At 52.3% G+C, this 24,295-nt stretch overlaps 7 protein-coding genes across 7 annotated transcripts; 3 read left to right on the top strand and 4 right to left on the bottom strand.

Moving 5' to 3' along the window:
- Positions 1-323: 323 nt before the first annotated feature.
- On the top strand, positions 324-4,806 carry J4E82_006457 (uncharacterized protein; the record flags this gene model as incomplete). The annotated part of the gene is made up of 2 exons (XM_051732714.1): positions 324-3,291; positions 3,341-4,806. 2 exons carry the CDS (start codon positions 324-326, stop codon positions 4,804-4,806), a joined length of 4,434 nt encoding a protein of 1,477 aa, XP_051587483.1.
- A 713-nt stretch (positions 4,807-5,519) lies between these two features.
- Positions 5,520-6,809, bottom strand: CPR6 (peptidyl-prolyl cis-trans isomerase cpr6; the record flags this gene model as incomplete). Its single annotated transcript, XM_051732713.1, has 3 exons — positions 5,520-6,566; positions 6,650-6,717; positions 6,797-6,809. 3 exons carry the CDS (start codon positions 6,807-6,809, stop codon positions 5,520-5,522), a joined length of 1,128 nt encoding a protein of 375 aa, XP_051587482.1.
- An 809-nt stretch (positions 6,810-7,618) lies between these two features.
- Positions 7,619-9,124, bottom strand: J4E82_006455 (uncharacterized protein; the record flags this gene model as incomplete). The annotated part of the gene is made up of 3 exons (XM_051732712.1): positions 7,619-8,496; positions 8,544-8,818; positions 8,928-9,124. 3 exons carry the CDS (start codon positions 9,122-9,124, stop codon positions 7,619-7,621), a joined length of 1,350 nt encoding a protein of 449 aa, XP_051587481.1.
- A 5,579-nt stretch (positions 9,125-14,703) lies between these two features.
- J4E82_006454 (uncharacterized protein) lies at positions 14,704-16,748 on the bottom strand (the record flags this gene model as incomplete). The annotated part of the gene is made up of 3 exons (XM_051732711.1): positions 14,704-14,764; positions 14,871-16,444; positions 16,494-16,748. The coding sequence occupies 3 exons, from the start codon at positions 16,746-16,748 to the stop codon at positions 14,704-14,706; spliced, it is 1,890 nt and encodes a 629-aa protein (XP_051587480.1).
- Positions 16,749-17,165: 417 nt separating this feature from the next.
- On the top strand, positions 17,166-17,974 carry J4E82_006453 (uncharacterized protein; the record flags this gene model as incomplete). Its single annotated transcript, XM_051732710.1, has 5 exons — positions 17,166-17,172; positions 17,227-17,414; positions 17,462-17,504; positions 17,597-17,790; positions 17,894-17,974. The coding sequence occupies 5 exons, from the start codon at positions 17,166-17,168 to the stop codon at positions 17,972-17,974; spliced, it is 513 nt and encodes a 170-aa protein (XP_051587479.1).
- Positions 17,975-20,195: 2,221 nt separating this feature from the next.
- On the bottom strand, positions 20,196-21,042 carry J4E82_006452 (uncharacterized protein; the record flags this gene model as incomplete). The annotated part of the gene is made up of 2 exons (XM_051732709.1): positions 20,196-20,677; positions 21,027-21,042. 2 exons carry the CDS (start codon positions 21,040-21,042, stop codon positions 20,196-20,198), a joined length of 498 nt encoding a protein of 165 aa, XP_051587478.1.
- Positions 21,043-22,883: 1,841 nt separating this feature from the next.
- Positions 22,884-23,969, top strand: J4E82_006451 (uncharacterized protein; the record flags this gene model as incomplete). The annotated part of the gene is made up of 1 exon (XM_051732708.1): positions 22,884-23,969. One exon carries the CDS (start codon positions 22,884-22,886, stop codon positions 23,967-23,969), a length of 1,086 nt encoding a protein of 361 aa, XP_051587477.1.
- Between the last annotated feature and the right edge of the window lie 326 nt (positions 23,970-24,295).

Below are 24,295 nucleotides of genomic sequence, written 5' to 3'. Positions count from 1 at the left end.
CTTGGTCCTGTGTATGCTGCTGGGGGCCGGGGCGGTGATTAGGCGATGGATATCAGCGCCAAGGCCGTCTCCTAGTCTTCGCCCATGCTGGGTGCCATGTCTGCTCGCTAGGGCTGGGCGGTGGGCCTCTTACTACCTAACGACAGACCATTTTGCCCGCGCAACGAGGCATGCGATGGGCCATACGGAACCGACATCCAGTCTCGCAGCGCCCCCGACCGTTGTCCGCGACCTAGACGAAGCGCAACGGCTACCTGCTGCAAGAGCTGGGCCGCCTGCCGTGTGTCAATGAACAGCACAAGACACAGCAGCGGTCCGCATCCATGGACCAGCAGAGAAGGAACAGGAGGGAGGTGAGTGCGTCCGAGGCCGCACAGGGAGTCTTGCCGTACAACAACAATGTCAACGTGAATGCCCACGAGAGAGCCCGGGACGAGTACCGCAAGCAGCCCCAGACGATACGCACCGTCACCCCCGACGACACGCCGACGCCGCAGCAGCAGCCCACGACGTCGTCCACGGCCACGACGACGATACCCGAAGACGGCTACCCCAGCCAGACGACGTTCCAGTCCCCGCCCAACAGCCCCCGCTCCCACAACAGCCAGCTCTCCCAGCGCACCGGCAACCCGCGAGCCTACGTCGCCCGCGCATCCAGCGACTCCGAGTACCGCAATGCGCGCGAGCAGACACGGCCCCGGACCCGCACCCTCGAGGAGAGGAGCACCCGCGACCGCTCGCCCTCGAGCGTCTTTGGCACCGGCCGCCACCGCATAGGCTCCGTCGCCAGCTCCCAGAGCAACTACCAGAGCCTCGAGGAGTCGGTCGTCACTTCCATCGGCCACATCTCCACCATCTCCCCACCACCACAGCAGCAGCCGCCCCCACCCCGGACCTCGAGCACCAACAGCCGCAGCCGCCTCTCCAAGCAGCAGCAGCAACAGCAGGAACAGCAACGCCAGCAGCAGCAACATCAACAACAGGCCCACCGCTCCACCTCGCCCGTCCTCTCCCCCTCCAATGTGCCCCCCGAGTCGTGGGTGTCGCCCGTACCGGCCTCAGATGCCAAGAAGCTCAAGGCCCTCATGCGCTCGACCTGCGGCAAGATGCAGGGTCTCTTGGCCTTCCGGAGGGGTGAGCAGAACCCCTGGGCGCTGTCGTACTGCTACATCAACGACGAGGCTGGCAGTCTCGTCTACGAACCCAAGAACGACACGTCCTACACCCGCACCCTGATACCCGACCTACGTGGCTGCCATGTCAAGAGCGCATACGACGGCGAGGCCTACACGGCATACATCCATGTCGTTGTCCACAACTCCAAACTCGAGGTCCATCTGCGTCCACCGACACAGGAAGAGTTTGACTCATGGTTTGCCGCCTTGCTGTGCTGGTCGCCCATGCGTCCAAAGGGCATACAAAACAGAATGGCCAAGCCCCAGGCACCCGTCATGATCGAGCGCCGCCTCCCAGACAGCAGGCGTCACTCCGAGGTGTCACTGCTCAAAGACTCGCCCAAGAAGGAAGCGCCCATCATCAAGGTTGGCAAGATGATATACTGGGACACAAGTGTGACATACAGCAACACAGGCACACCCAAAGGCACAGGTGCTGGCGGACGGCCCCAGGCTTACAGAGTCCAGAGCCACGGCTCGCGTCGCTGGCGAAGAGTGTCATGCACACTCCGTGAAAATGGAGAGCTCAAGCTCTACTCCGACACTGATGTCACCCTAGTCTCTACCGTTCAGCTTTCCCAGCTTTCCCGATGTGCCGTTCAACGATTGGATCCCTCCGTTTTGGATAACGAGTTTTGCATTGCCATATATCCCCAGTACACCGCTGCTTCTTCTCCTGCATTAACAATCCTACGACCTATATTCCTATCGCTAGAGTCACGAGTCCTGTACGAGGTTTGGATAGTCCTCCTACGTGCTTTTACTGTTCCACAACTATACGGCCCAAAGTCGGACGGCGCCATGACCGACGAGGGCACTCTGTCGCCGTCTTTCGGCACCCAAGACATGTTCCGCATGGAGAAGTCATTATTCGTAAGAGTTATCGAAGCAAAACTGATTCCGCCCGTAAGCCCCAAGGTTGCTGATAGCAATGGGCAAACCCCGATACGACCGTCCTCGTCCGCCACGACCAATCCGGGTGGATATCTCGTCGAGGTACTATTAGATGGAGAGACGCGTTCGCGGACCATGGTCAAAAACGAGGGCAACAATCCTTTCTGGAGAGAGGAATTCGAGTTTCTGGACTTGCCTGCTCTACACACCGCCTCACTGCTACTGAAAAAGCGACCGCCAAGCTACAACCGTACAGAAAAGAGCGGGTTTGAGGCAACCGCCTCCGATCCATATGTCTCCGAGGGCGGATACGCCGGTATCTCCTTCGATCAGACCATAGGAAAGACGGATATCTACCTGGACGACCTCGGCCCGAACCAAGAGATGGAAAAGTGGTGGCCGCTCATCAACATGTATGGAAATAGCGTCGGTGAGGTATTGGTCAAAGTCAGCAGCGAGGAGTGTGCGATCCTCATGGCTCGTGACTACTACCCACTTTCCGAGCTTCTGCACCGGTTTTCCAACGGCATAACACTCCAGATTGCCCAGATGATCCCGAATGAGCTTAGGAGATTGTCTGAATACCTACTGAACATCTTCCAGGTGTCTGGAGCCGCTGGCGAGTGGATATGCGCGCTTGTTGAGGAAGAGATCGATGGCACATTGAAAGAGTCACCTGCTAGCCGCTTGCGATTCAGCAAGAGACTGGGATCAAGTGAATCCAACGAGTCCTCCTTGGCCAACCAATTTGGTTCTGCAAGCGATCGTGAGCTCTTCGTTCGAGACATGGGCAACAATGCCAAGCTAGAGGCCAACCTACTCTTCCGCGGCAACACTTTGCTTACCAAGTCCTTGGACCTGCACATGAGGCGTCTTGGCAAAGAATACCTAGAGGAAACGCTGAGCGAGAAACTGAGAGAGATCAATACCAAGGATCCTGATTGTGAGGTCGACCCGAACAAGGTGACCTCACCCCACGAAATGGAGCGGAACTGGAGGCGGTTGATCAACTGCACCGAGGAAGTCTGGCGAGCCATATACAACTCCGTGTCACGGTGCCCGCAAGAACTGAGGTTGATCTTCAGACACATTAGAGCGTGTGCCGACGATCGGTACGGAGACTACTTACGGACGGTGCAGTACAGCAGTGTCTCTGGGTTCCTGTTCTTGCGTTTCTTCGTCCCAGCGGTGTTGAACCCGAAACTCTTCGGCCTTTTGAAAGGTGCGCAATCCTTGTCTATAACACGCTTCAATGCTAACAGTCCATCCAGATCACCCCAAGGTCAAAGCTCGAAGAACCTTCACTCTCATTGCAAAGTCTCTACAAGGTTTGGCAAACATGTCTTCGTTCGGTACCAAAGAAGCATGGATGGAGCCTATGAACACCTTCCTCACTTCACATCGGCAAGAGTTCAAGAAGTATCTGGACGACATCTGCTCGATATCGACAACCTCGCAACCCGCACCGCCGATACCACCCTCATACAGTACCCCGATCGCCATTCTCCACCGACTGCCTCCGACATTCAAAGAGGGATTCCCGTCACTTCCTTACCTCATCGACCATTCGCGCAATTTTGCAATGCTCGTCAACCTCTGGTTAGACAACACCCAGAAAAGCGCGCCTGACATTCAGGCTACTGACGGTGATCTCCTTCGTTTCCACAACATCTGCTTGTCTCTCAACGAGCGCACCAAGGACTGCCTGAATCGCGCCGAACCCGCTGAACGGCCGTCATCGTCACTCAGTGTCAAGTGGGAGGAGCTAGTCGAGCAGCTACAAGGTGCGCAGATCGACACGTCTAGGGGTGCAGCAACGAGGAATCGTGGGCCAATACAGGAAGAAGAGATCGAGGATTCCCCATTGTCTCCAAACAATGGTGATGTCGACTATTCCTCCTCGTCTACCAGCACACCCATAACAATGCAACCGCCACCACGGACACGACATCAGCAAAACTCGAGTATCTCAGCTTCTCAAAGCTCTTTAAAGAGCAACAGTTCGGCCACAATATCTTACACGAATCCATTCGCCAAGAAGCAATGGTCGGGTCAATACACACCAACAGGAAACGATTCGGTGAATGTCTCACAGTCCGCATCTGCATCCGCAAGCGCATCGGCATCGGCAAACGAAGATACGCCTCCAGGATCCAGCGACGGTATTCACATGGCTCCCGCGCCCTCCTATCCACAAGCCTTGACTACGACAACAACGACCACGATCTCTACATCCACATCAACCCAGTCCTTCAACTACAGTAACCCCAATGCCCACATCAACCAACAACAGCGACCTGCCACTGTATCCACGAATTCCCTCGTCGGAAGACCACCTCGCTCAGCAGGCGGTCAGAGTATGGAGGGCAGCGAAAATGGCAGTATCGCAGAAGAGGAATATACAACCGCGCTCCCTGCCTTCTCCGAAAAGGCAACGAAAGAGAAGAAGGAACGCGGCTTCCGAGGCGTCCTCCCCTTCCAGCGAAAAGGCAAGCGTAAAGACAAAGACAAGGATAAAGAGGACAAGAAAGACAAGAAAGAGGACAAAGAGAACCGCAAAGACAAAGGCAAAGACAAGGATCGTGACAGAGAACGGGAACGCAGCACCGAACGTGGGGCCAGCGCCTTGGGCCGAGAAGGCTATGTTGACTTTGGTAGCGTACGAGGAAAAGGCCGTGACCGCGATAGAGGAGGCGGAGAGGAACGTGACAATCATCGCGATGACTCCGAATTCTGACTACATGGCTGGTTTACTGGAGGTGATAGTCCGAGGACGCTGGCCAAGAGGGAGATCAAGAGGAGGAAGAGTGCAGGGGAGCTTTTGGACAAGGCAAGTCCGACGTGATGACGAATGTCAGTACATTCTGCCAGGGATGGACTTTTGTTTCTCTCTTTTTCGGACAGGCAATTCAAAAAGCTTGGTACACTCAAAGGCTGGATGTTGAAAAGCTTTGTTCCTACTACACGTGTAGCCATTTTTCTTGGTGGCTAGAAGTCGGCAAAGCTTGCATACACGGTGGCTGGTTTTGCTGCACGATTTGATGTGTTCTTTTTTTTCTTTCTTGTTATGGCGCGTTAGAGCGATGACCGGTTTGATTCCTTTCTTCAGGCAAAACGGGGGGGAACGTTTGCTTGATAGTCCTTTTTTGTTGTTGTCGTTGTTGTTATTGAACCTTTTTTTGTATATAGCATTTGCAGTTTTGTTTACGCATAGATATCAATGTTGATCGCTTAACACTAAACTATACTCTGTACGCAATGACTAAAGGTTTGTATAAAGTGTTTTTTTTAATGATATTATAGTCATAGATGAGTAGGTAGGTATACTGGTATCTGTCATGTGTTTTTCTCTCTCTACTACTGAACCCACCCCATTCCCTTACACCCTCGAGCGCAACGTCCATACTTTGAACTTGGCCGAAGCAACTTTCCCCACGCATGACCAACCACCTAGTCAAAGTTGAAAGCGTTCTTGTAAGCCTTCTTCTCCTTCTCCTTCCTCGCTTGTACCCTCTTCTTCACTACATCCAACTCCTTGACAATGGCCGCATCGCCCGGCGCATACTTGGCCGCCTCGTGCAAGTCCGCCAACGCCTCATCCTCGTTCTTCTTGCCGGCCTTGGCCTGTGCCCGCCTGAAGTACGCCTTGGCCTTGTCTTTGTCCGTAATGCCCTCGATATCCAGCGCCTTTGTTGCATTCTCCGCCGCATCCCCAAACTGGCCCGATTTGTTCTGAAGAAGCGCAGAGTTGCTGTATAGCGAGATCTTCAGTGCCTGGAGTTTAGGCCAGAGTTCTGCCGGGTCGTCGTCGAGAGGGGCGGGGTATTCGTGGAGGTAGCGGATACCCTTTTGGTATTTTGTGATGCCGAGTTTGAGATCACCCTTTTTGAAGGCGTCGTTGCCCATGTCCTTTAGCTTTGTAGCGATTTCGAGTATCTCATCGCCTTTCCATTCATCGTCTGCGTTCGCTTTCTGGTCTTCGGGGAAGTCCTCGTAGGGGTCGCCGGTTGCGTCGGAGATCTTTTCGGTGGCTTTGTCGTAGTCTTCGCCAGAAAGCTCACCGCACTCGATGATGGTAGCGTCCCGCTCAGGCTTGTCGCCGCTCTGTGTCTTGAGGTTCTCAATCTGGCGGACGATGCTCTTGCCGTTGATGACCTCTCCAAAGACAACGTGCTTCTTGTCGAGATGCGGCGTAGGCACTGTGGTGACGAAGAATTGGGAGCCGTTGGTTCCTGGACCGGCGTTGGCCATGCTCAGCAGGAACGGCTTGTCGTGCACTTTTTCAAAGTTCTCATCCTCGAACTTTTCGCCATATATACTTTCTCCGCCTGTGCCGTTGCCCTGCGTGAAATCACCGCCTTGGATCATGAAGCCCTTGATGACGCGGTGGAAACTCGAGTTCTTGTAGTGGAGAGGCTTTCCAGATGCGCCTTCACCTTTCTCGCCGGTGCATAGTGCGCGGAAATTTTCTGCGGTCTTGGGGACGATATCGCTGTACTGTGTACATTGTTAATGGTGTGTTCAAACTGGTTGGATTGCGCGGGATTGCGCGGGTTTGCGTGACAAGTTGGGCGACGTACGAGCTCAAAGGCAACGCGGCCAGCCTTGACGCCGCCAATGGCGATGTCGAAGAAGACACGAGGGCGCTCTGGATATTGTTAGCACACTTTCCAATTTTCTCTGGGTCACCAAAGCTCAGAAGTGAGCTTCATATGAAAGTTACTTACTAGTATCAGCCATGGTCGCTGAATCGCTTTGATTGTGTGTGAGGAATTCGAAACAGTATGAACGCGGGGAACGGCACTGGGGCAATTGACAGAGTTGAAAGTGTTGGAGTTTATGTGCAAGACTGAAGAAAAGCACGGTGGTGGTAAGCTGTCCAGAACTTTCTACGAAGCTACAGCTACACCTTCATGCCGCGCCAAGCCCGCATTTACACACCGATACGACGTTTCGGAGAGCCGAAATCCGGTTGATTGCAGTTTCTAAATTTTCAATGACAGCTGGTTTCTTCCTATTCAATTGCAGTGCGCAGCCACTCCTCATACTCTTTCTTTGAATCTTGTTGCATCTTGTAAACATTGACGCGATGCTCGCGATGAGGGGCAACGCGGGGCAATGCCCGGACTCCATTGTGGCCGTATCTTCCGAAAGCTATACGGCAAGCCTCAACATTAAATTCGCAAAGATTACCCAAACGAGCAAGTAATGTCACGGATGCAAAATGCGTTTTGCCATCCGGAGAGGCTTATTCTTGTCAAGTTTTACAACAGTCATGCTGCACCCTACAAGGTACACATTATGTTTTGTTACTGTGCTGGCGTAAAGTATAGCGTATACCTTTGGGATTGACTTGAATACTGGATGAACTCTATAAAACGAGCTTCTTCGTACCCGGATCTTCAGGCTCCAGTCTACCTCTTTCCCTTACCAATCTCTCGCTGTAGTACGAAACAATAGCTCCAACAACGCCATCCACGCGCACAATAACAGAAGTCACTTGTGGAATCAACATTAACACTGAGAAGATTTACCCCCGACTAACCGCATTACCGCCTTGCAGACATAGAGAAAGGAAGAGCCGTCGAGACCATCTCATTCTGATCGTAATGGTAAGTGAAACCACCCTGCAGCGTCCGTCGCAGGGCGTTTAGCCTCTGCAACTTCCACCACTTGTCGATCCGAATCTCCACGTTCTTGTTGATCTTGACCTTCATTCTGCCCGCTCCATAGGCCTTGCCAGTCTCCTCATGTAGAGCCGTGGAGTAAGCAGGACCGCGACTAGGCTTCTCGACAGTGTTGCGGATATCTGCAAAGGACGAGTGTAGTGCCTTGCGGTCCTTCTTGGAGATACGGCGCGTGGAGACGTTGGCGAGTTCATCGAGCGTATGTAGAAGCTGGTCTTGTCTTCGGTAGACGGTGTAGCGCTTCACTAATCGCTCGCCATTCCGAACGTGCTCTGGGTCGTCAGAGTCTTCGTCTTCTGGTGCGTCCTCATCTTCTTCTTGTGGGGTAAGGGACTTTTCGTAGAGGAGTGCAATGTTCTCGCCTGCTGCGATCTGAACACCAGAGTCAGCGCTCTCAAGCTGCTCGACGAAAGCTTCCATTGCAGCCTCTGTTTCCTCTTCTAGGTCTTCGATCTCGGTCGCTAGGAGACCCCATTCTTCTAACGCGGCAATCACAACGTTCCCCTCGTCTTGTGCATCGATGGATGCGCCGTCTGATTCGACAATCTCGATGAACAGGTTCATGATGTCCAAGATCTCACCGTCGCCGGCGCCGGCGAAGAAGGCAGTTGTGCCAAGGGTGTGGATCGCATTGACTTTGATGGCAATGGAAGAAGAAGACTGTATCGAGCGCTTGAGTTGGTCGGCCACGTCATCGTAGATGCTATCGGAGTCAAGAGTCACGGCGGTGACAGCCAGTGCTGGCGACCGTTAGTAAAGTCTACTTGCTGTGGCGCGTGTCTCATACCTTTGAGGGCTTCAACGACCTCGGCCTCTGTGGTTTCCTGCCTGATGCTCTTAATCATCGACGACACCAGTTCCGCTACATGCCCCTCGACCTCGTCCCTTGCATAGCGGGCCTTGAGGATGTGGGCATATGCTTTTAGGCTTTCGGTGCGGCCTTCGGTGCTGCTGCGCTTGAGGTTGGTGATTTGCTCGATGCGCGTGTTGAGCTCAGACTTCCACGCGTCTTCAGGTATGTTCACGTCCTCACCGTTGAGGACATCGTCGATGGATGCTGTGCTGTTGTATATGTTAGTGTGTTCATATACCAAAGTCGCGAAGCGATGATGTCACCGGTGCGATCGCGATGTGGGGAAAAATAAAAAGTCATGGACGCGGTCAAACTCACCTCCAAGCAGTTCCGTCGCTGAAGTCGTCCTCATCCTCCGAGTCATGTTCATGTCGGACGCGACTGGCGGCGCGTGACTGTGCTGGCGATCCAACTGCTGAAGTTGTCTTCGAGGCAGTTGTAGATGCGACGCGCGAACGGGCTTTGCGCGACATGGTCTTGTGGCTCTCAAGAGCCTGTTTCCGGAGATCGCGCATCGTGATTTGTAGATTGTGGGTGGTTTGTGCTTGCTGAGAGGCAAGTTTGGCGTATTTTTGTTGTTCGAGCCCGCGGGGAATGCAGTCGTGCTGGCAGTAGATTGCGGGGAACGCAGGGTGAAAACGCAGTTATTGCAACGGCAAAGAGTCTGTAAAATCAGGTGTGAAATAATACCGGTGAGGTTTGAAAGACATGAGTATGAGTCAGAGGAGAAGGCAACCAAACTACAGGTTGCAAAAGTAGGACGACGTTGGTACCAAGGGTGTGCAGGAGGCGACGTTCAGGTGTCAGATGTTCATCCATACGACTCTTTCCGACTCGGTGGCTGCCCAAAGTGCGCTAAACCATGACCTACGTCATTGCAGTTTGCCTTGCTCGAGCAATCACATAATCATTATCTTCGTACCTTTTCCTACTGCCGTAGTGTACAGAAGCACATCGTTCCCTATCGAACGCGCCAGCTGCACAGTACCTACCTATCATCCGTCAAGTGTAAGCCAGATGGCCCTGTCGCTGATTGGTCGTATGTACGCCTACCTTCTCTTGGGATGGATAGGTACAGCAGCTGGCAAGGCACGGTAGTCCTCGCGTCGGTAAAACTAATTACACGTGCGGAACCGCGCAAAGTCGTCAATGAACTGATCCGTGAGAAGGCAAAGCAGATGGGAGTTCAGCTGGAAGTTCAGCTGCTGGCTCTTGTGGCTGCTCTTCAAGCCCCTCCATCAGCCCTACCTTTGCGAGACATTCCTCAATAGCCCTTCAGGCCTTCCGAGACATCTTTGAGGCTCATGCGGCTCAACTATGGCGGCCCGACGGTCGAGTATCCGCTCAGCGTTCGAAATAGCTACGGCGCAGACAACGTTCGTGCACCGCGACCGTTCGCCGCACTGCAGGATCTAGATGGATATGAATAGATGAAAGGATCACGAGGCCAGATGCTCCATGCAATGCACGCATTTTGAAAGTGGCACAACCACGTGGAGCTTAGCTGTGCCAGCGGATCGTTTCCCGCGAATCGGCCTATTGCTGGACCTCAACCTCAGCCTCGGTTCTAGTCTATATGTGGCAGGCCATGCACGGGGTTTCAAGACGCAGGGCTTCGTCGATGAGTACATACGGCACAGAACCTTATCACAAGTTCGGTGTCTTGCGCGCATAAGTGTATACATGTATTCTGGACCCGAGTATAGGCATCTCGCTTCCACTGGTCGTCGGCTTATCCGTGACAGCGGCAATGTTGGTGCCGCACCCATGTCCAACTCCATGTCCAACTCCATGTCCAGCCCCATGTTCCAACTCCAGGGCACCGCCAACGAATGGGTTACCTCTTGCGACCCAGCTCCTCGTCGCCCTCCAGCCAACCGACCAGACTCGGCACCGACACCATGGTAAAAGGCGACCAGAGGCACACGCCGCAACGTGGAGTGAGTAAGAAACATGCGCCTAGGCGGCACAGTGTCAACATACCAGCAATGCAATGCCTACCTCGGATAGCCTGCACATCATTGATGTGATCTCCTCTGTTGGCTTACAAACGCCTTACCAGATTCACTCCGCACCGGGCAGCTTGATAAAGCTCACATGTGCGCAATGTCGCATTGTCTTGTTGTGGGGAGGACTGTGAAGCGAGGCTTATGCGGCACGGTCACCAACACATCTCTACTCGGCATATAACACCATAGCGAGTAGGTATCAACGGGATCCAGTTCCTCCGAATTACGCGAAAGCGATCACCAGAGTCAACAAGGATGTTGATCCTACAAACGTTGCTAAGACCCTCACGATGTCGATAGGCAAGCTCCACCGAACTAGTTTTGTTCAGGCATCTGATGCGCGACCAAAGTAGCGAGTGGAGTGCCTGCCTAAACGGATGAATATCGGATTCCATTCATGCGCAATTGCAATTGGTCTGTTCGTATAGAATGTACCTTGCGCACTACGGTCCGATTTGCAACCACGTCGTATACATGAACTAGTTTCGATATTGTATGTACTACTGTAAAGCGAATGGACAAAGTGCAAGTAAAAAACCAAGGAGAACTCCCAAAACGCCCTCGAGGCCCGCCATGCTAGCCCGATCATGATCTATACCCCGCCTTGACCACGCGATGCTATGCAAAAGATCAAAGAAATCACAAAACAATGTGATGAACGAGAGAATAGGGAAATTACGCGAACCGCAACCACCTCGAGCGAGACCCTGCCCTTCGTCTAATGTTACCTTTACCGCTCAGGATAAGTCTCCGGTCCAGGGGTTGGTGCACCAAATAAGTCTCCGGTGCCTGTTTCAAGTCCAAGCAGCATATCTTGTGCGGCAAGTTCCGCGCTGGTGAGGTGCCGTTGCGGTTGTGGCGGGTCATTCTGTAATTGAATTGATGAAGAATGCAATTCGTGTTCTTGATGAACGTTCCACCATGATAACGACGTTGATGCGGATGTTGATAAAGACAATGCCGGTAATGACGATGCGCTTAAACGACTGATGCCTGCACTTGAACTGCCACCCCTGCTGCGTCCACCGGCTCTGCCTCCTCTTCTTGACGGTGATTTGGCGATCCTGGCTCGTGTGATGCCGGCGTAACGGCTTCTTGTTGATATCGCTGCTGTTGTTGATCGTTGTGGCAATGCTCGTACAGTCCCACCCTCGACCTCTCCAAGCATTCGTACACGCTGAGCACTACGCGTAGCATGCCCCATCGTCTCTTCGCCCCCTCCTGTAATTCCAGTACTACCCCTGTCATCCCTATGCACACCCAATCAGCCCTCCTCTTCCTCATCTCCCCCTTTTGTTTTCCTCCGTCTTTGAAGGATGGACTCACTGATGAGAACCTCCCGCGCCTTCTGGCCACCCAAACGGAAATGCGCTTCTCTCTCCTGGCCTCCGCTTGGGAATGTCGATGTGATGGAAGTTGCGTAGATGCTCGACTAAATGGTCTCTTCGCGTGAAACCTTTGTCACCGACGCGATTACAGCGGGGCACGTTGCACGGGTATTCTGGAGTCCCGACACCGTGGACAGTGGATTGGTGGCGCTGAAGATCCGCGAGACGGGTGAAGTTTGCTGAGGAGGAGCAGCCGGGGATATCGCAGGTCCATGTTCTGTAAGTTGGGAGCATGATTAGCTGATGAACGCGCAAGCGGATGGAGGAACTTTACTTTGTGCGGCTGCTACTTCTGCTTTGATATCAGCATGATATTGTGAAATTTGGATGGGAAAGTGCTTACCTAGTTGGGCCTTGCGATGTGTTCATTCCTAGATCGTCGCCGTGACTTTGCCAACTTCCAACATCATACCCACTGGCTACTGGTTGTTGATATCCAGCAGTATGTGTAACAGTTACCGGTTGCGTATAATAGTCTGGGATGATTTGGTATGGTTGAGGTGGATATTGTTGATACTGTGCGTAATAGGCATTGATTTGAGATTGAGTATATTGTGGCACTCCTGAGTGTGGATAAGAGGCTTGATAGCTGTAGTTACCTTGGTCGGACGAGGAGTACTGATTATACGAGTCAACACCGAAGATTGCTGTAAAGACTGGAGTGACACTTACGCTGTATCCGGACATAGCGGGCGAAGGCGGTTGTTCCTGCTTTGGACGTATCGACTTTGTTTTCTTGGTACGGGTGGTAGCACTAGAAGGGCGATAGGCGGGCGCCACGGGCGAAGTGATGATGCGTAGCTTCTGTGGTCTGGATGATCTCCTCGTGCTAGTTACTGAAGAGTGTCTTCGAGGCCGTAGTTGGACCTGCTCAAGAGACCTATGAAGCCTTGGTTAGATGTTATTGATGATTTTGATGCTTCTACTATCGTGGAATGGTCATGAGTCTTATATCAAGATAAGTGCGATAACCCTTTTCCTGCTCTTGAACGGAGACCGATCACTGCCACCCCGCGGCTTATGCTATGAACGGGACTGCATAGACTCACAGGTACTTCGGAGGAAATGAGCCATCAGGGCGCCCAAAGGCATCTCCATGCGAACCGTAGTGCACCAACATGGTGATGACGAACAAAAGTAGAAGTGTGGTAAGGCGAGAAAGCAAATCAGGTTGCGGATTCGGCCGGATGTGTGTGGCGATCGTATCTTTCGTAAGATTTGATCTCCTTTGTGTAAGTGACGCTACGCCAGAGGCCAAATGTTTGAATATAGAAGTCCAAGGTTGCTGAGGTGGATTTGTAGGATGGCGAGGCGAAGTCGATACCAGTGTAGTGGTACCCCACACGACTATCGGTATAGGGCTGACAACGACTAGTGCCCGTGCCGACGCCGGAAAATCAAGTAGGAGCTGAATCAAAAGGCCTAATCTTGCGGTATGTGGTGGATAGATCGGGGCGGTGAAATAATGATCTAAGTGAAGAAGCAGGAAGCACAACGGAAGACAATAGTAGATCTGTGTCGTCTCCGCTGTCTTATGGCGATGCAGGGCGACTGCCCTAGACCCCGATCCAACTTTAATTGAACTGTAGCAACTATTTCATTTGTCGTTGTCATTGCTTGGCAAGGCAGAGAGCTAGAATAGTCCGATGCATACAGGTTGGTATTCTGATCTTTGTGTGCCGGGATTCATGATGGGCATAGTTCACCGATTAACACATAAGCGGGTAGGTGGATGGGCCGCTGTGTGACTGTTGGTGCATGCGTGTCTTGCTCCCGTACTTTCGTTCCACGATGAAGGATTCAACCCCTGTCTAGCTGCATGATATGGGCTGGAGCCTGGGGACCGGCCTGGGAGTTTCGAGATGCTTTACACTTCTCTGGTTGGCTCTTGATCACGTCTTGGTACAGGAACGCTCAATACACTTGAGATGACAGCGTGATTGCGGGAACAAGCGCCATCCTGATGAAGCTTCTAATGCGATCGAATTCGAACTTGGCTTGACCGCTCGTCCCGGAGCGGATTAGCTGTCATCAAACGCCCATTTGTGTCCTTTCTTCGTTCATTCCTGCTGCTCGTTGTAAGTGGGTCAATTAACCCGCAACCTGGTGGAGTTTGACCGGCTCATGAATGCCGTAAAATGATTGACGCTGTAACCGCTCGACTCAAATTCATGCACAACTTAGTGCTGCCGGGCGTAACGGGGCGTAATGGAAGCTTGAACGTTACGGAAGGATTCTCGCTAAGGCGGCCAGTGGAGAGCGACCAGCCTCCCCCTGCAGCCCTGTAGTCTCCACGCGATTGGGGGCGAAATCCAGCGTAACCCAATGCCGACCAATTGAGCACATTCCGCAGCTGTTAGCCACATCATGTCAGATTACGCCCGGCGCTCAGACCGCTACGACACCCCTGGCGGGTCAAATTGTAGCGGGCTGGGGCTGCGCTTGGCAGGTGAGCCTCAATAAGTTCCATTTGATCCATGCATGATGTCTCACCGTAGATGGTTCTACCCATGGTCGATCTGATGTTTGTGGGTGAAGGTCAGTATGCAGCGGAGCCTGGACAGGAGAAGGTTTCGGATCCGAAGAGCAAAAGATATCGCCCGAGATGGGACCCATTCCAAGACTACCTAATACTTGATACAGAACGCGACTACCAAGCCGAGCATGCGGGTCGGTAAGAAGAAAGTAACCTACGGCTCATAGCTCATCTTCCAAGAACTTGTAGGCAAATCGGAAGTCTGCTTTCCTTCGGTTCATCCTGAAATAAGGTTAGCTCTGTATGACGTGCAGAAATAGCACCGCGTGGCGCGACTTTGTCATACGACAGCCCTACGTGAGGCTGGTGGACGGAATTAGGTACTTACCATGTCGACTCGTAGTCGAAGAATCTATACGTCCCCTGCTCGTAGTCTTCTGTTATCGCCTTTGGCTCTTCGTGTCGTTGGAACCATGTTTGATACTGCTTGTGGAATCTCCAGCTTTGCGACTTGAGTGCTTTCGCTGCCAGGTACTGCTGGTATGTACCTTGGCGATAGTAGAAGGCATAGAAGAGAGCGTCGGTCTCGATCCGGGAGTATAGGCGAGGATCATCGAAGATTGGTAACGGCTCTTGCGGGTAGTGCGCGGGCGTAAACGGATAGGGATTCTGGGGACGGTAGTGGCGGGGCGCCTCAGTATCGGCAGAGTCCGGCGCGGTAGCCATGGATGCTGCTAGCATGCGCTCATCAGGAGGTTTTGTTGCAGAGGCGGATATGTCATTCTTAGTCGCTTCGAAGGAATCCAGGAGATCCTGTAAGCTTGAAGGAAGGTGATATACTGACTCTTCCTCGTCGTCTTCAGCATGGGATTCACCATTTGTTAACGGCGGAGTAGCAGCCGAGGACTCTTCTTCTTCTACAGGTTCAGGAGCCGGTGTTCTTCTGCTGGACTTTGAAGCATCTTCCGACGAAGCAGCGCGCGAAAGCGTCTCCTTCTCGACAGCAGGCGTAGCGGGTATACTTGCCGCAGGAGCTGGCGATGCTTGTGCTGATTCGGCTGGCTGTGTGCGGGCGGCTGGTTGGGAATGTGTTATGGCTGGAGAACTCGTAGCACTTGCGCGTGCGCCAGGAGTAAGGCCTGACTGTGCCGCGGCAGCTCCCGGTGGTGGTGGCAAAGGGGCAATGCCCACTCCATTTTTATCACTCGCAGCTGCAGCGGCGGCGGCCGAGGCGTACTTCAAAGGCTCACCCGTCGTCCGTGTGGGTATCGGCGCGGGCTTCATGGCGTTGCCCGTGGTATTTGAGGCACCAGGCAGGGGCGTGTGCAGCGTTGCTAGTGCTGGTAATGGCGACTTCATCTGTGTCGAGGGCCGTCTCGCTGCTTGTTGCACAGCTTCTGTCGCTTTTGGCTTTGGCGCTGGTGGTCGTATGTCCGACTCGTCATTATCTGCTACCGACTGCGATTCGTGCGATGAGACCTGGTCCAGGCCTTCGCCCAAGCCGAAGATGGCCTCCTCCTCTTGCAAGTTGAAGTCGTCGTACATGGTGTCATCGTCGGCAAAGTCAGGGTCCTGGTTGCTTTCCACGTAGTACTTGATGCCGTCTTCGATCCCCTTGACCTGGTCTGTCTCGACGTTGCCGTTCTCGAGCGCTCGATGCAGCAGATCCAGCTTGGACTGATGCCACTTATTTCGCTCGACCGACTCTTCCAGCTCTGCTATCCGCTCCGCCTTGGAGTTGTCTCCCTTCTTCGTCTTCTTTACGTTGGCATGCAGCGTCTCGATTTCGGCCTCGATGGTCTCTATTTGCCGCTCCAGCTCCTCGTTCATTTGCTGCAGGAACTCAACCATCTCCATCTTCTCCTTGTCCTTGGGGTCGATCTTGGACGCTAATTGCAGCCCCTCCTTGGAGTATGCTTTCGTCTTCATCTCCTTTTCGACGGCCTTGAAGCGCTCCATTTGCTGTCACATGTCAGCATCCCATCATGCCAGGCCACGGCGGGCACCCTACTGTCTCGATGAGCTTCCGGTGGTCCAGCAACGGCTTCTTGTCCTTGATCTCGGACATGGCGGCCCACGTCTTGATCTGGTCCCGCGACCGCTGCAGCTTCTTGATCTCCTTCTTCAGCTGGTCTTCGAGCTTCTCCTTCTGCGAGGGATTGCCCGTTTGCATAATCTTCTCGTATATGTTCTCAAACGTCGCGACGCCTTCTGCGACTTTCTTGAAGCATTTGTCAATCTCCTGCTGGAGTTTCCGTGCGGCCATGGCGGTGGTGGAGCCTCGTTCTGAGGGCTTTCGCGAGGGTTACGGCAATGTTTGCGTCGGTGCCGGTGCTAGCCGCTGTGTGACAGTCGAATCGCGCGAATGAAGGCGTTCGACGGCAATAGTGTCGGGTTGTTTGTCGTGGGCTCAGTGCGGAGGTTGAGGTATCGCATAGGTAACGCGAAGCCACAGGGCTGGCCTAGCGTAATTGCCAAGAGTGCGGCCACTAGCCACCAATCGCCCCACGCGTCGCTGTTTCACCTACGCGTTCCACGTCTTCTCAGCCTCGTCTCACAACTATTGCATGTCTGAATTCCCATGTGTGACGTCGTTACGCGTCTCGACATATCACCCTGAGGCTATCGCGCAACGAGGGGCACCACCATCTTCCTCACACAGCTTTGTTGCTACCCCGCCATCATGAGGAGTACCGACCCCGCCACTATGCACTCGTAACCACGACCATACTAACACTGTCTAGCCGTGCTGCAGAGGGTCAAGTCGGCATCCGTCACAGTCGATGGCCAACTGGTCTCCTCCATCGGCAAGGGATTGCTGGTCCTTGCTGCCGTCTCCAAACACGACACTGAGAAGGATGTCGAGGCCATGGCTAGCAAGATACTAAAGGCCAAGCTCTGGGACGATGAATCCAAAGGCCCGGAAGGCCGTGTATGATGCCAGACTTGCCTCTTTTGATTTGAGACTGATCTGTCAAGTGGAAATGCAACGTGGCCGACATTCATGGCGAAGTTTTGTGTGGTATGTTGAAACGCTGAGACTCTCCTAGTTTGCCATGGTGGTGCCAATACTAGTAGTCTTGCTACGAAAAAGGGTATGCTAAGAAATCTCAGTTTCCCAATTCACCCTGTTGGCCTCAATGAGTAAAGGAAATAAACCTTCCTTCCACCAATCCGCAAGTGGCGAGGAAGCCAAGACTTTATACCAAGCCTTCTACAAGAAGGTGGGAGCCCTATACGAGCCTGACAAGGTCAAAGACGGCGTTTTCGCTGCTATGATGGACGTTGCTTTAGTCAATGATGGGCCGGTACGTTTAGATCACACCTCTCTGGACAGCCAAGTGCAACTTGAGCACTGCATACCCTGAGTATGTGCCGCAGCCGCCTACGCGTGCTAACAATCACGACTAGGTCACTATTCAAATCGATACCAATCCGCCAAAGATGGATGATACAAGTCCAGGTGGCTCGGTTCCGAACGCAGTTACATAAATGACGACAGACGTCAATGACCGCAAGCAGCATGCCAGTTTGCATTTGGACGACATACTAACATATCCGATTTCCTGTATCCAACAACATGACCAAGATCACGCATAAATTCCAGATACCCATGGAACGCCTTGAGTAGAATTCAATACGATCAGCATTCGAGATCACCTACATGCGCCCACCGACAGCATGATATGACATACCACACAACAAGTGTACACTCAGCATCTGGTATGTTGACCAACATGGTGACCACGATGATCGACGTCAACATGGCTCGGCCCAACGGAAATCCAATCAAGTTTCGCGCAATACCTTCCCGAGGTTTCTCGGATCGATCCTCCATTCCATTGCCGTGTCTCTGACGGGAAACTTGCTTAAGCAGCCGCAATATACGCGCCAGGTAAATACAACCATCGTCTACGCATGTTGCCCGGCATAGCTGCCCGCCTCTACAAGATGTCTGCTTATGTCAGATCTGTCGGCTAGACGGCTTAGCTGTAACTCCACTCCGGAGACAGGGGTTCACAGTATTCTGACACATTGTGCTTCGTTAGCCGACATGCAGTTGGATTACATCTTGCATACGCCCGACATCATGGCAATCAACAGATTCCGCGAATGATACCACAACCTGCCGCTCAACTGAATACCTGTGCCGTTCCGGGTGGCGAACGCGAGTGGGGTGAGCTTGTAGATGGACTCAAAACTCATTCCTTGATGACTGTTCAACAGGAGGATACTTGGCTACCGGTCGCCACTCCCGTCCGAGCTCGTCGTACAGCTTTCCAGGCTGACAGGTTCTCCGAGACCAACAGTATAATGATTGTCATCATTGTCTGCTGACCGATATCTCTCGGAGCCAGAAAAGGTTCCACTGAAGCTAGAGCCTTATGATCAACGCCACGCGTCTGAAATATGATGCTTCCAAATAATATCCGCATCTCGATTAAATGGTTGGGCGCTTACCTCCAATGAGAGGACATACACCACCCAGGATCGTCTGAAACATATCCTTCCTTAAATTGCCTGCATCGTTGCTGACGGTTATACGAACGCGGGAATAGGTCGTAAGCGGTATGGTCTTCGTCTTCACCCGTGGAGTGGGCCGTGGCCACAATGTTCTTGATACCTTATCTTACACCTCGGTGGCTCTCTGGCTTATTCTGCACAGGCAGCTTTGTCATGGAGCGACTCTGTTCGTTCTGCAGGTCGTGTTTGCTTGATACACATACACGACAGTGGGCCGCCTGATCCGTACTTCCCAACTTCTATTTTTGTTCCTGCTTCGTAGTGCGCTCAATCTTCACCGAATCTGTGGCGCTCTTCGGCAGAACGGCTTCCAGTCCTCCTATGATCTTACGCATCTCTTTCCCTTCCATCATCTGAAATGCTTGCGTCGTCTAGCCCTCGATGCTTCTTTCCAGTTCGTCGTCAACCTGGTTTTCTTTTCGCGCTTCTTTTCGAACGACATCGCGATTGATCTTGCAAATCGACATCGACATAGCATGCCGTGACATACACCACTGATGTATATCAATATCTGCACCATTCCTCCTCTTTGGATAGCGAATATGCAAACATGGGACAGTATCGCATTCGATCGGGTTGGAGGTCTCCAATAGATCACGGTAGTGTCGCTCTGATATAGTAGAGTGAACAGTGTCGCATCAACCACGCTTAAACACTCGCTGCGTTTAAGCAATGTTTCTGATCCTCACAGATTGTGCTGGATGGATCTCGCTCCCTGGATACTTCTGGTGGGCCCACGAAATGTTCGATCTCGGTCTATCCCAACAAACCAACACACTCCTATCTCCGGCCTTCCCGTACGTCTTCCATGCTCCCGAGGGCTGCGCATCGCTCAGAGTTCCGTATCGGTTTCAGGGAATTGCGTAAAATGCACAATACTGAAAGACAGTGTCTCATCACTGCGACTGAGGTCGCAGCAGATATCCTGTAATATTGATGTGCCGAAGTGATTCGGACTCATTGGGGGCTGCTACCAGACCTTTATATGAGATTCTACCCTTCAAAATTACATCGCTGATGGAAGCATGCTCCCGACTACCATTTGCCCGATTTGGATTGTAACGTGCGAGGCTTAGTGTATCGAGCTGCATACCGCGGCAAATATGAACGGATTCCACACGCTTACTGAGCATCCAGATGGGAAATTTTCCTGGTCAACCAATAAAAAATCTGGTATTGGACTTTCAATCTACCTGGTTGGTCGACCTGGTCTTCTGAGTGCATATCGTGGAATGCCCTCAGTTGCCAGTAGATCATCCGGTATCTTCTTCTTTTGCCTGGCCTTCTTCTGGCCAACTTCAGTAAACCTAACAGTATCACCATCATCAACTCCCTCATTCTGAACCTTCTTCTTTGGCCAAGCTCTCTTCCTATCGACTATAGTAAATTCGCCCTCACCATCGTCCACTTCTCGTTCCTCGCTCTTTTTATCCTTTGTCTCTTCACAGACCAACAGTCGTTCTTCCCCCTGTCCCGGTTCTGGCTCCGGCTTCTTCGTTTCCTCAAACCAGCTTTTGACAAACACAACTTCTTCCTCTTCTAGAATTCCACACACATCACACGATAGCACTTCGTCCTGTATGGGTTTACCATCATCATCATAGTCTGACCACACCCAGAAGTACTTGCAATACCAGCAAGTGAAGCCTGAGCAGTCCTGGTCATCGCGTGCTGTAATAATTGCGTCCGCGCATTCTGCGTCACAGGCGGGTGTGTTACATGTTTGACATGGGCCATTGGGAGAGGTTAGGGTACCGGGGGTGTTGAAGTGGGCGCAAAGGTGGCAGACCCAGCCACGGAGGGGGGTGGCGGACTGCGAGATGTTAGTGCCCTGCTACGTCTTGATAAAAAAGGAAGCTGGGTTATGGAAAGAGGGACTCACGTCTCGGACTGTTGCTGCAGATTGCTTAACGGCGGATATCTGAGTCCGTTGATCAGGTAGCTCCGGGACCGCTAGGATGTCTTTTTCTTTCGTATAGTCAGCATGTAAGTAACTGGTGCTATCGGGCGAGATACTTACTTCTCATGAGATCCATATGGCCTGCTAGTACTTCCCTTTTGTCAATTTGAGTAGCGTTCTCATCCCGGGACTAGGAAGAACTATTAGTACTTATACATGTGCATGAGCTACAGAGTTCCTGGCAAGACATGACCACAAGCACGTGGAAGAGTAGAGATCATGCTAGGAATGTCTTGACATGTGTTTGCTCTCTTTCTAATGAGATCTGGAGCGTGATTATGACGTTTCGGGTTCACAATATTTGTCTATAGATACGGTCGGTTGATCCTTTCTGGAACTAATCCCGTTTCGCCTCATTCTCTACCATATCTAAGAAGAGCAACATGAACCCGCCATCTACTAGTAAGTTCCTCCATTCAGTTCTTGGTGAAGGAGAGCATTTCGAATTAATCCGCATGTAGAGCAAGAAATCCTCGGGTTGTCCAGCAGTTCCAGAAACCGTGCAACATCTGTTGTACGCAATGCTGTAAAAGATGTCCGCACGAAACATCCTAAACAGCGCGGGTGGATCTGTCACCTCTGCTCCCATTACAACAGACCTAGTCCCACCACACCAGGAGCCTTGTGCCGTTGTGGACATGTAGCTTGCCCATCTACAATGCATATTTCTAGAAGAGCCGCTATGCAGCCTGGCGCCTGTTTCTCTGTCCAAAACACGAGTAGAGCTGACCCCAGTTGTGACGGTTGGGTGTGTTTCTTCTGTAACATCTACACTACACGGCCCGCCAACGTCCTTTACTCAGCTTGGCGTCTTATATGTACGACGTGTGCGAGTGTAGAGGAGACAGAAGTTATGTTCGTGAAGAGGGTTTGAATGGTGGGCAACGCTGTCACTTGAAGGACGTCTTACGGGTAGTTGACTGTTACCTGGCCTTCTTTCATGCTAGCCATTGGAGTTGTATCTTGGCGGGCGACATAGTTATAATAGCTTCTCGTATCGGAATCTTCGCAAACCTCTGAGCTTTCAGAGAGACTGCTGACGTTCTCCCTACATGTTTGTTGCTTTTGTGTGTGAAACGATATTCCAAATCATGGCGCCGGTCCAGGATCCGGTCCTTGTTCGAACAGTCCTAGCGTAGTCCACAGTCCGCGTCGCGTCGCGCTCGAGATAAACCGTCTCTCTCGTGCTTTGGTGGATAACCTCGGGAAAGAGTGACTTGCTAGGACCATGGGGGTCGTTTTGGCGCATTTTGAAACATGCAATATACAGTTGGACAAAAGTATAGTAATGACGGTCGACACATGTTGGTGTTCTTCCTGACCCACTTAACCCTGATGACGCACCATGATCCACATCCATCAGTGGTTCGGCGTCCTCCTCTCCTTTCTATTCCACGAGCTTTGCAAGTCGGCGTCCAAACAAATAATAGCGACGGTGGTCACAACCGGTCTACACACTTGGTATCCCGGAAGATGCGGCTCTCGTATTGGCATTAGCCAGATGGGGAAATACTCGCGGCGGGTATCGTTCTGACCCTGCATATACATTTCATGAGAATGGTCTAGCGTCAAACCACCTTCGATCTGACATTTATCGCACCACAATATTCCTTCGTAATCACCTCAATGTTACGAAAATACTAACAGAAACATTCATTAATGCAGATTGCACGTGGCCGTCGCGGTCTGGGTGCTTCCCTTGTTGAGTGCGCGCCTTTGACTCTCTTGCTACCATGTGCCGTTGCCGATGGGTGGCGAGTGTGGCCTCTGCTCGCGATCTGGATCGGAGGGTATGCCGTTAGACGGCGTCATGAAGATCGCCAGCTCACAACGGATTGCGCGGTGTCTGGAATCCTATACGCTTGGTTGGCAAGGGAGAACTTGATTGCGACAGCATCGAAGAGTTGGAACATATGGATGAGCTGGATTCGTAGCGCCGAAAGGACGTCTCTCATATACGCAGTCTCTAGTGTCGCATTGCCGCTTACTATACTCGCATTCTTCCTATGGCGTACCTTCGTTAGTAGCAAGAACACAACTGCAACCCCGCTCGATATCAGTCGGTGGAGGTCTCAAATAGAGACACCAAAGCCGAAGATCTTCCCTTGCCAGACGACGCATGCTCGTATCTTCCCGAAACGCCATGGCTTCGCATACTCGTACCTCCAGTGTGGATTTCCCATCGTCTCGAGCGGAACGAAGTACAACGGAATAGAGTTTCCGAGTGGAGAAGATCGAACTTTGGGTAGATGGTGGCTACGTGTCAGAGCGGAGGACTATCTGGAGCGAGGCGGTGGCGCTTTTGGTTTCTACTGGAAGCTGAGGACGTACCTGAGAGCCCAACATGTCGAAGATTCCGAATGGGAATATGCCTACTTGGTGACGGCACCACGCTTCTTCGGCTACGCATTCAACCCAGTCTCGTTCTGGTATGTCTACGATCGCGAGCATGAGCTCAAGAAGATGATACTTGAAGTCAACAACACGTTCGGCGAAAGGCGCATGTACCTGCTTGACGGATCAAGCCCTTCCAGCCCGCCACGCACATCAGACTCTGAGCAGACGTCTGGTTCGGAGGGCCAGGAATCGCAAGTACCTGTCGAAGCGAAGTCCAAGTTTACCGATGTCTGGATGAAAGACTTCCATGTCTCGCCGTTTAACTCTAGAAAGGGTTCGTATGCGTTGAAGGCACAAAACCCTTTTCCGTGTGTTGATTACAGGAACCCTATGATCGATAATACTATCACACTCAAGTCCTCCAAGGATCATGGGAAGCTTGTAGCACGCCTTTACTCCACCGGAAAGGCTATTGATACTGACCAGTTGGGCCTCTTCGGAACTATGCGGTTCATTCTAAGCTGGTGGTGGGTAGGGTTCGTTACGTTCCCGCGCATTATCAGAGAAGCTTTCAAGATCTTCTTCAAGAGAAAACTGCATGTGTGGTTCCGACCAGAAGTCCTGACGTCGAGCGTTGGCCGACTACCCACATCCGCTGACATGTAAGTACGATGGCATTAATGAATGAACGCGGCTGACAGACCAAGCACACTTTATAAAGTGTTCAGAAACTACCTGCATCGGCTTGTAGAAGAAGCGGAAGTAGATTTTAACATTACGTTCCAAGCCTCGATTCCAAACGTTCCCACCAATATGGTTTGCCCGACACATGTACCCGGTCGAACTCGGCCCAGAAAGAACATGGAGATCCGCGTGCTTACACCAGCATTCTACTCGCGGCTAATTCACTACACGTATACTTCCGAGGCCATCGACCGTGAGTGCGTCTTCACCGATGAACGGAATAGAACTTTGTGGATGTGTCGCCCGCA

Source organism: Alternaria postmessia, assembly GCF_024291825.1.
Source record: "Alternaria postmessia strain BMP 2775 chromosome Unknown scaffold_38, whole genome shotgun sequence".
Taxonomy (NCBI): Eukaryota; Fungi; Ascomycota; class Dothideomycetes; order Pleosporales; family Pleosporaceae; genus Alternaria; species Alternaria postmessia.
This window is presented reverse-complemented; position numbering and strand designations above follow the sequence as displayed.